Source organism: Alosa alosa, chromosome 3 (genome assembly GCF_017589495.1).
Source record: "Alosa alosa isolate M-15738 ecotype Scorff River chromosome 3, AALO_Geno_1.1, whole genome shotgun sequence".
NCBI lineage: Eukaryota > Metazoa > Chordata > Actinopteri > Clupeiformes > Clupeidae > Alosa > Alosa alosa.
In genome coordinates this window covers 14801198-14812185 of record NC_063191.1, presented here as the reverse complement: position 1 = coordinate 14812185, position 10988 = coordinate 14801198, and the positions used below count along the sequence as shown (strand labels likewise).

General features: G+C 38.3%; 1 protein-coding gene across 5 annotated transcripts; it reads left to right on the top strand.

Moving 5' to 3' along the window:
• Window positions 1-2416: 2416 nt before the first annotated feature.
• Window positions 2417-10357, top strand: LOC125292177 (natural killer cell receptor 2B4). 5 transcript variants are annotated; one of them, XR_007193151.1, is made up of 8 exons: window positions 2417-2508; window positions 3129-3425; window positions 5717-5953; window positions 6285-6377; window positions 6924-6968; window positions 7268-7351; window positions 8034-8150; window positions 8847-10357. XR_007193151.1 is itself a non-coding variant. In XM_048239369.1 (8 exons), the coding sequence occupies exons 1-7, from the start codon at window positions 2451-2453 to the stop codon at window positions 8051-8053; spliced, it is 834 nt and encodes a 277-aa protein (XP_048095326.1). In that variant the 5' UTR covers window positions 2417-2450; the 3' UTR covers window positions 8054-8098; window positions 8847-10357. The 5 variants fall into 5 exon arrangements, 2 of the variants coding, with proteins under 2 accessions (XP_048095326.1, XP_048095325.1); XR_007193150.1 differs by having other exon boundaries at window positions 8034-8191; XR_007193149.1 differs by having other exon boundaries at window positions 8034-8261.
• Window positions 10358-10988: the final 631 nt, after the last annotated feature.

Here is a 10988-nt window from a genome sequence, read left to right as displayed (position 1 = left end):
ATCTGAGGTGACTTTCCCAGAGCAGTAACTTGTATTATGATGATCTGTGTTTGATATCTTGTCATTATCGTGAGCATTTTGCAATCACCTCTGGGTCTAGCCAAACATTATTAATTCATGTTACTAAATTAGGTTTCCAGTTGGTAAAAAATAAATCTTGTTCTCTTTAATCTCAAAGCAATTACTGGGCTCCATAGTGACACAATCATGACCTGGAATGTCACTAATATGCATATGTTCATAGAGAATTTCTTGCTTCTCTGCCATATTTATTCAATGTCACCGAAGTCCCCAGAACGTCCTTCGATGTTCTCATTTCATAAATGGAGAGTTTCTTTGTACATATCCAGGGCTCTAGACAGTAGACATACTATGATGATTTTTTCCTTTTGGACCAGTAGGCATGAATTTTAGGCTTATCAGGATCAACATGTTGTACATAACTAATCACCTCATCATGCAATTTTAATGTTCACATGAATCCAGAACAAAATTAGACTCCAAATTAAACTCCAAAACAATATCTCAACAATCAAATCTGCTTGGAAAAGCCTAAATTAAAAGAAATCTTGATAAAAGTCTACCTTTAAACAGACTACTGAAAAACATGTATACTTTCTTTCAGACAAGTACCATTATCATAATATGACAAGGTAGCAAGTGGGTATGTAAAGAGTGGGCTAAAAGTTGGTAAGGTATAACAGTAGTGAGGTATCAGTTGGTAAAACAGTAAGGAAGTATCAGTTGGTATATCAGTAGTGAGGTATCTGTTGGTATATCAGTAGTGAGGTATCAGTTGGTATAATAGTAGTGAGGTATCAGTTGGTATAACATATTAAGATAGTTAGATGCTGCTCACTGAAATCTCAGTAAGTCTTGATAAAAAGTTTACATTTCTACAGACCATTAGAAATGCATAACTAGCTTACCTAAGTACCATCACCACACCATGATATTGTGACTGGGTAACAAGTGGGTATGTGAAGATGACACTAACAAGAGAGGCGCCTCTGCAGTGGGGCATGAGAGCAGCACATGTCCTTCATATTGTAGAGGCAGTGAGATGAGCCAGGGTAGTTTCTGCCTGAGCCTCCCTCCCTCCCAGGACGCTTGTTTTATGGTAGCTCTGCTCTGCTCCTCTCCTCAGTCCATCTGAATCCCATTAGACCAGTGGAATAAATCACTAAATCACAAGGGCAGGCCCCGGCCCAAAACCATCAGTCTGTCATTGACAAAAGTTTTAGTATGCCCTGAGACATTTCTTCAAGCACATAGGCTAACTAGTAGCCTAGAAATCTAGATTCACCCTTTTTTTGCAGCCAGGGTAGCTAACTAGGCTTAGAATTCCCCAAACTCGTGTTAGAAGTGTTCCTCAACTTATAGACAACAACAACAAGCCTATAGTCAGCAAGGAATAATGTCAATGGGCTGGGAATCCACTATGTAGAGAGGAGAGCGTGCCTATGTTCCCACAGCCCTATGTTCACACAGCCCTATGTTCTCTAACCCTAACCCACCCACCCACACCTCAGGCCTAACACTAACCCTAACCACCCTAAACCCTATCTCTGACCTTAGAAATGTGGGAACATAGGGCTGACCCCAGAGAGAGCAGTTATCTTTGGGTTTTAATATAAATGAATGCAGCTCTTACACCACAAGAGGGAGCTGAGCCACAAATATTTTCAGAGCTGTATATATAGATCTATAAACGGCTCTGAGTATTCTGTCATTGAAAACACAATCCATAGGTCTGTTCAATTCTGGTTTATTTTGAATCCACATATTTTCAAACCCCAAAATTATTATTATTATTATTAATAACCCTAACCCTAGGAAATAATAATAATAATAATAATAATAATAATTATTATTATAATTAATAATAATAACTCATAATAATAACTACTAAGAGATCCCCTAAGGATTGTAATGGCTGAGGGGCAGGCCTTGCAGGGTCACATGCTTTTGATAGTGATGAAGTTACTGAAATTTGGAGGACATTGGCATCGACACAATGAAACATTCAAAACAATACCAAAAGCTTCAGCAACAAATAATGTTGAGGAGGGAGTTGGGGGAGTTTACAGTTGTGTCAACATCTGCATGGTCCTGTGTTTTGTTCTGTTAACACTATGTCGAGTTTTCTCATAAGGCCATTCTCTGATTCCTCGACTGAAAAGCTGTTCTGCCTGTTGGTGTTTTTTCGTTGTTTTGTTTTGTTGTTGTAGTTTTATTTTCTTTAAAAAGACTCTACTGAACAGATATTCTGTCTGTTCGGTATGGTCTTTTTAAAGAAAAAAAAACAAAACTTAGTGGAAAGTTGACAGACTATAATGGTATAATAGGAAGTTGATATTTGCCCCTCCTCCACTGCTATGAGAGCATGACTGGCAATGTGAAAGTATAGACGCAGAACAGAAGAGTCTGTCTTCGGGAGAACACTGAAAATGGCTACTTCAGAATGTATAATGGCTAGTCTTTTGATTTTCACCTCAGTGGCACAAGGTAAGTTTATTAATTATGTTTCTTTTTTGTCCTTTCTTGAGTCATGGGACAACATTTCAGCAGATTTCTTTTATTTTTAATGGCTTCCGCGCCATTGTGGTCATGTGGTTTTGAGGGAGTTGTCATAACATGTTTAACAGTCTTGCTATTGAATTGCTTGACGAAATCTGTTATCCATGAAGTTTTGTCATGTTCCAACCTAGTACTATATCCTTAAAGGTGTTTTCCCTCAGAATCATTCACTTGCAGTACAACATTATCAATGGGGAAATTAGCCATCTTTTGTCATTGAGTTATGTTAGCCTGCAGTGCAAACAGCCTGACCTGACATAACCCTGACATGAGCAACGAGTGCTGGAGTGGTTAAAACCAGCAAGGCACCTTTCAGATCCTTGTTTAATTTGTCAACCTTAGAATAATAAACCTCATGGTAATGTAGGTTGGTTAAAGAATTGAAACAACAGAATACTTTCTGGGGGGACTTAGGGAGGCATTTATAACAATCAACACATGCGTTTGCTTTGAACTCAGATAGATATTGACAGGGAATCCTAAACTCATCATGTGTATGTGAACTGTGCTTTGTGACATTCTCTGTCTAATCCAACCTTTTTCTCAAGTCTCTGCAGGTGACATATTTGGCATCAGAGGTGGGTCTATTAGCCTTTCACCAGAGCAAGTAACAAAAGACAAAACAGTAATGTCCATTATCTGGAAACATAACAAGGATAAAGTTGCTGAATGGTTGAAAGGAGATGAAGGTATAACAGTTTTTCGCATCTTCAACTGCTCGGCTACAGTGGACAACCAAACCTGGGTGTTGACCATTTCAAACCTGCAGCCACATTTCAATGGGACTTACTCAGTGGAGATAAACGACAAGGAGAACGACTTGAGAATGCAACTTACTGTTCTTGGTAAGTAAAATGTCTCCCTTTGTCTCAAAATGTGCATGTAATACAAGACGGTCAGATAGTAGAAGACTATAGACCCATAGTGTAAGATTATAAAGTCACATGTTTGTTTTTGTGTGTTTTGTGTGTTAAATATTTATGTAGGCCTATTTAATGTAATTGTCTGTGTATATTTTGCAAGATGTCTTTTAGAATTTAAAAAATGTCACAAGTTGATATCATTGTGGCACCATTATCCCCAATCATGAAATACATAAGGAAGTAGTGTCAAGTTTTGTGTCAAATACTAGTTTTTCTTTTAGTTCCTCCTTCAGTGCATTTTGTGGTCAATTGTTTTCACAACCTGACACATTTGACACCATCAGTATGTTGTCAAAGTACAACATACTGATGTACTCATGTACCATTTCCAAAAATATGGATTATTTACATGGTGCACCTCTTGCAAAAACATCAAATTGAACTGCATGCTTTAAAGTAACACTCTTTTTGGGAGATTAACTCATTTGTCATCTACACCAGAGTTAGATAAGAGGACACATACCCCTCTATTCTCTCTGCATGCAACAACCCAGTTTGATACCGCTATCTTAGCTTAGCATAATTCAATGAATGTGGATTGTTCCAGTTATCCTTTCAACCACAAACACACGTGCATTCCTTAGCCATTTCCTATGGCACAGAAAACAACATTGAGCTAATGGTAACTCGGGGATAAACAAAAACGAGAAAAAAAGTTTTAAAAGTGGACTTAGTGGAAGAGCACTACACTAGTTTAAAACTACAAGTTTTGTACATTTTCATTATAATTTATCTGCATTAATTTTGAAGCTTTAAATCTGCTCTAGGAACAGATTGAAAGGGTTTATAGCACCTTTTTAGCTATAGGCTAACTGGAATAACCCTCTTCTAATGAATTATGCTAAGCTAACAATGTCAGACTGGCAGTGGTGGAATGTAACGAAGTACAAATACTTTGTTACTGTACTTAAGTAAATTTTCCACGTATTTGTACTTTACTTAAGTAACATTTATAGTGCATACTTTTGACTTTTACTTCATTACATTTTACAGCAATTATCTGTACTTTTACTCCGCTACATTTCTACAACACCATCGTTTCCTTTTACGATACATTTTATGATCAGTTTTTTTTTTTTCTCTCTGACAAACATGTTTGTTTTACGGGGGTTGCTACCAAAGATTCTGGAGCCACGTGCATTCTTAGAAACATAAGCTTCTAGTCTAGACCAGGCAAAGAGTGAGCTTGTAGCCATCTGCATTCGGGTAGGCTATATTCACCAGACCTTGATGCCTTTCTCTGTCTGTTATCTGCAGCGTTAGGGCCTCCTCTCCGATGAGATTGCTATCCGCGGATCAGCGAAGTTACAGGCTATGCCCATGCTTCTGTCACCACGCCTGATCATTTGCGGCACAAATGAATGGTAGACTATTAATGAACCGGTGGCGAAAAAAACATAACATTTTCCAGATTAGGAAATATTCCTTAATTGTGTGTGATTAAATAAAGATGCATAGCCTACAATTGGGGTAGTAACGTGGCTCATTCAATGTCTATCGTCTGCGCCAAGTGAAACTGAACTTAATCTTAAAGACACCTTTCTCAGCAACTTTTCTGTTCAATCAGCATAATTGGCATTACGATCCACCCGACGTTTCCCTTGTCTACCCCCGTTAAACTTCAGGCTCTCGTGTTTTGCTGAATGATATTACTCAGCAGATCACCTTAGTAGATAACCAGAATTACAGTCTCTAGAATTGTAGGTCAGAATGTAAACTGGGCCACAGATGGTAAGCACAATTGCATTAACTTAAAACTATCTAGTCGAGTATAACCTAAAACTAGCTTAATTAAAATGCCACAGCCCATACTGATTTTTCCTTTTAGAATATAGATATTAAGAGAATAAATCATTATGCAAATACTTTACTTTTAATACTTAAAGTACATTTAAAAGCAGGTACTTTTACTTTTACTTAAGTAGGGTTGTCATTGTGGTACTTTTACTTTTACTAAAGTAAATATTTCTCTGTGTATTTGTACTTTTACTTAAGTACTGAGGTTCAGTACTTCCTCCACCACTGCAGACTGGGTTATAACACACATACCTTAACTCAGAGTTAGCCAGCAAATAAGCCAATTTCCCAAAAATATAGCACATTTATTTCATATAAGGTACTTTTTTCTCAAATGATGAGTTGCTACTAGCACAATACATGCATTGGGTGTCATCACAATCAGATGATATTGTAAAATTCTTGTCCTTGAACAGATCCGGTTAAGGAGCCTAACATCACTACAGACTGCAACTCTACCAGCTGCACCCTGACCTGTGAGGGAGAGGACAGCAGTGAGCACACACAGTTCTCCTGGACAGATAGGAAGGGGAACAGGAATAGTGGAAACATGTGGACTGTGGAGAAGAGGTCTGAGGTCTACATCTGTAACTTCAGTAATCCAGTGAGCTGGGCGATCAGAAGCTTCTCTCTGACAGATGACTTTCCTTTAGGTGAGTGTGCTGGGTTATCTGGGTTATCAAGCAGGATATGGCTTTTGCTTTCCTTTTTTCTGTTTGTTTCTTTTTTTTTATTGAAAACCAAGTAGTTTCCAGAGGAAGTCCTCTTGAGTGTGAATACACACACACACACACACACACACACATGCCCATCTCTGTGCATCTTTCTTTGTACACCTCTGTTTGTGTGTCTCTACAGTATAAACAGTATATAACTATCTTAGTATATCAGTATATAAATCATATGTCTGCAGCTTAATATTTATGCACAATAATATACTTTATAAAGTGTATTAAACTACACTTTGTGGGCTTTCCTTTGCAGGAATAATTGCTGGAATTGTAGTTGCCATTGTTGGTGGAATTGCTGTTATCTTAATTGTGTTAAGAATCCATCGCTGTAGGAAAAATAGAACTGGTAAGCTATACTTTTACATTTACATTTACAGTTTATTTATTAATTTAGTGGACACTTTTAACAAAAGGGACTTAAGAAAATGAGGATTAACATTCAAGCTACATTGCAAAGGAGACCTTAAGGTACCAGTCCTACTTCACAAACACAACAAGACTGTCAGAGGCTGTAGTTCAGAAGCTTAGTAAAAGTGTACTCAAAGAAGAAAGTGGTAAAAGAAGAATGAGGTTGAAGGAAGTTGTTTCTATTGAACAACTGTTCAATTCAACTCCCCAAGCCGCATCCGCACCCTCATCACACACACACACACACACACATATATACACACATGCACACACATACACACACACACACACACACACACACACACACACATACACACATGCACACACACACACACACACACATAAACACACACATACACACACACACACATGCACACACACACACACACTCATGCACATATGCATGCCATGCACATCCACATTTTATAATTTAGATAAATTATGCAAGGAAGCCCCAGGACTTATTTTTCTTCTGTGACACCAGGAATGTACACTCCAGCAACTGCAGATCTATCAAGGAAAGTTGCAGGTGAGATGAAACATTTTGTAGCAGTCTGTTTATAAACATTTTTATAACAGACTGTTAGTTTCTCATTACTCATAGGGTGTTCATAGAATATAACAAAAAAAGACATAACAACCATACTGCCATAGAACTTTTTTTGGATGTTTCCCAGCAAACACATAGTTGCATACTCTTTTTTAGGTCTGTCATGTAACAGGACCATTGCATTAAGCATGCACATTTATACTGGACAAGTCCATTTGTCTGTGTAATATCAGGATTTAAGCAAACAGATCTATGTGTATCTCTGTATTCTTTGTCAGACCCATCAAGCATCATGAATGGGCATGTTGTTGTGAATGTACAGAATGGTAGTGCGCCACAGGAAACACCTAACCTGACTGAGGGTAAGATCTGCACTGTGTCACAATGATCCTGTGTAAATTGTGGTGATTTTTTGATTATGTCAGATGGTATATACATCACATGTGACTCAGACACTAGTCAACAGTTAGGTCTGGGCATATTCATGAAATTCTGTTTTTGCAAATACGGACATCTCGGACCATCTACTGAACTTGGTTCACCATCATGGATGATGTTGAGAGCATCTTTGTTAATTTGCATAACTGCTATTTGATTGGCTGGTACATTTTCCAATTTCTGACATGAGCAACGCAAACACAGCAATGCAACACTTCAATGCATGATGTTAGCCCATGGATGGACCCGAGAGACATTTTCTAAAAAATGTGATAAGAAAACAGCATGTGCTTTGAAAACGACTTGTTATACTACGATGTGTGTTAGTCTTCTATAAAATGTGCCATTCCAACTACAATTTATCTTTCAATAATATAAACTGTGTGTATATCTTTGCTTTTATTTCTTACACTCGTGAACTAATAAGGCTACTAAACTGAAACAAAGAATGTTATCTTTTAAAACATTTTGATGAATTCAACTCTCAGTATAAATAAATGTGTAAATGTGTTATCTATCTGCATGGCCCTGCGTGTAAATGTGCATGATAAACCAGAAGTTTGTATCAGAAAGATCACATCAGAATTTATTTATTTTTTAATTCAGTTGGATCAGATGGTCCTTGAGCAGATCAGATCAGATCCTTGAGTATGTTTCCAATGCAGAGAATGGTAATGCACCTCATGAAGTATCAATCGAACTGGATGGTATGACCTCTGCTGTGTGAGAAACCCCTCTTGCAATCTTGCTTAGTGGAACTGCTGGTACTTACTGCTGACAAGACATATCTACCAGATAAAAAAAAAAGTTTGTGTGTCTACAGTATGTGCGAATGTGAGTATTTTTATGTATACTTACAGTATGTCTTGTGTGTGTGTGTGTGTGTGTGTGTGTGTGTGTGTGTGTGTGTGGATGTGTTATATGGGTGTCTGTGGGTGCGTGTATGTGTATTTTGTGTAGTATGCGAGTATGCACATGTGTGGGAATATGTTTGTATGCCTACTGTACTTGTGAGTTCACGTGTGACCGTATCTTGTTCCCCTTTGTATTTCACAAGAAAATTACTCAGCCTAATCAGAACTGCATATTATAATTACCTACTCTTGAGCGCAAGTACTTCCCACATATGATTCATCACCACAACACAGAATGAGCTACTAACAATGTGTGAAGTATGTAGCTGTCCAAACTGTTAATGTTGTGTTCCTGAAATGGGCTGTTTTTCAGAGGTAGCACTCAAAAGATAGAGCTGGTGACATGAAGTGGATTATCTAGTCTGATAATCATTAGTGATACCTCACGATCACAATGATCCCCTTGCATTATTACAAAGATGAGCAGTACAATATTGAATCATAACCTAGCTAAACCTGTGTGTGTGTGTGTGTGTGTGTGTGTGTGTGTGTGTGTGTGCTCCAGCAATTATCAAAGAGCCAAAGCTTGACACCTCAAAGAGGAAGGAAGTAGAGATTGGGCAACCCCCCATCTATGACTAAAGATGTCTTCGAAGAGAACTCTATCACAAGGTCTTCTGGGTACTTTCCAAAGTCCATGTTGCTGTATTCAACGCTCCTCCAACATTCAGCATGAGCAACTTGAAAATCTTAAAGGATTGTATTTATTGACCTGAGATGGCAGCTTGTTAGAATTGTTTTTATATACCTAATATGAAAGTGTACAGTTGACTGTATCGCAGCAGTGGAAAATCAGTATTTTTGCAGATGCCATCATCCAGAGAGTTCAAGTTATTTTTTGTGTTAACTGTCAGTCACAAAATCATAATAGATGCAATTTCCCTTAACTAGTACCAACTGAAGACTGTTTCACTATCTACAGCTGCTCTTCATGCTTAATCTAACATCTAATCTAATCTAACTATGATCAAATGGCTGTCAGCTTGTGAAGACCTGACAAGAGACACATGGAGTGTTCATTTGTGACTACTGGAAAAGACTTTCATCCACTTTACCTCACTGTCCAAAAACATTCTCTGCTGCTTATTTGTTAGAGACATTGTCCATTTGATACAGACATTGTTGTTGAACCATCTCCTCACAGTTGAGACAGTACAGTAGTTACAGACTGTTGTTTGTCATTGAAAATAGATCCACATTTCATCTCAAATACATGACATTTCACGTTCATGACCCTGACTTTACAGAGCAGCGTTTGAGGTCCCATTTCTAGTTTTTGATAAACTTTTTACTGATTTTAAAAACATAAAGTGGGTGGGGTGAAGGCAAGATGGTTACAATCAAAGTTTTTTCTTGACTAAGACATTATGACATAAGACAAATGATCAGTCCATAGAGCTGGGTATAGTAGAGCATTGATATATCAAATACCTAGACTTAGAAGTCTAGGCTGTGGGGCAAGTTAGGTCAGTAATATGTAAATGTAATGCTTTGAACAGGTGTTTGCACTTTAATGGGGGTGGCAGCGGGGGAGGCTGGGCTGTTACTGTGGGTGAACTCATGAACTGTAGGCAACACTGTGGTTGAGTGTGTGGGTCAGGGTGGATCCAGTGTTCACAACTTTAGAGGGTGTAACAGGTTCTGTCGGAAGCTGTGACCCACCTGGTGATCCGATCCACCCCATGCCGTTTTGATGATGCTCTATAGCCTTGCTCTTTTCAGAGCCATGGAGTGATGGCTACGTGATGGATTTAGTGGGGCAACTGTCGACACCAAAGAATGCGAAGCTCTGAACCGTCTCTTATCGTTGTTTATGAGATGGTGGTTGTTGTGTTTTCGTCTCCTGATTATTATTTATTTTCTTTCCATTGGGTTAAGAAAGAGTTTGGGTTAAGAAAGAGTTTTTTACTATTATAAGGCTTTTGTGCAAAAAGAGACTGGGATGACTAAATGGCCTACGTCACTTTATCCACTGGGATGCACTTGTCCATGAAAATAATAAAGTTTTTTACTCTACTTCTTCTAATGATATCTGTGTCTGAGATGTTATCTGCATGTCCATCTATCTTGTATGTCTGGTGAGCCATTTTTTTTTTTCTATTCTATTCTATTCTATTCTATTCTATTCTGATGTTTGAATAAATAACAAAAATAATAAAAAGGCTTTGCATTAAACAGTAGTGCATGGGACATTCTTATTAATTGTACAGACAATTGCTGCTTACTGTATACTGCTGTTAGATGGGCCATTTGTCTTGTGTTTGTGACCATTAGTTGGTGCTTTTTTAAGTTCATTTGACACATGATCTTTGAAATCTAACCTCAGTGTTAATAACCTTGGAGGTTTTGCTAATATACTGTTTATGCTTTTTTGTATATCAACCCACTGTTCTAAAAATTAGAACTAAAAAAAATCCAAGGAGACACGCTCGTGGGGCAGTCGTGGCCTACTGGTTTAGGCTTCGGGCTTGGGTTGCCAGTTCGATCCCAGACCAGTGGGAACGGCTGAAGTGCCCTTGAGCAAGGCACCTACAGTAACCTTCACTGCTCCCTGAGTGCTGCTGTAGCAAGGCAGCTCACTGCTCCGGGTTAGTGTGTGCTACACCTCACTGTGTGTTCACTGTGTGCTCTGTGTGTTCACTAATTT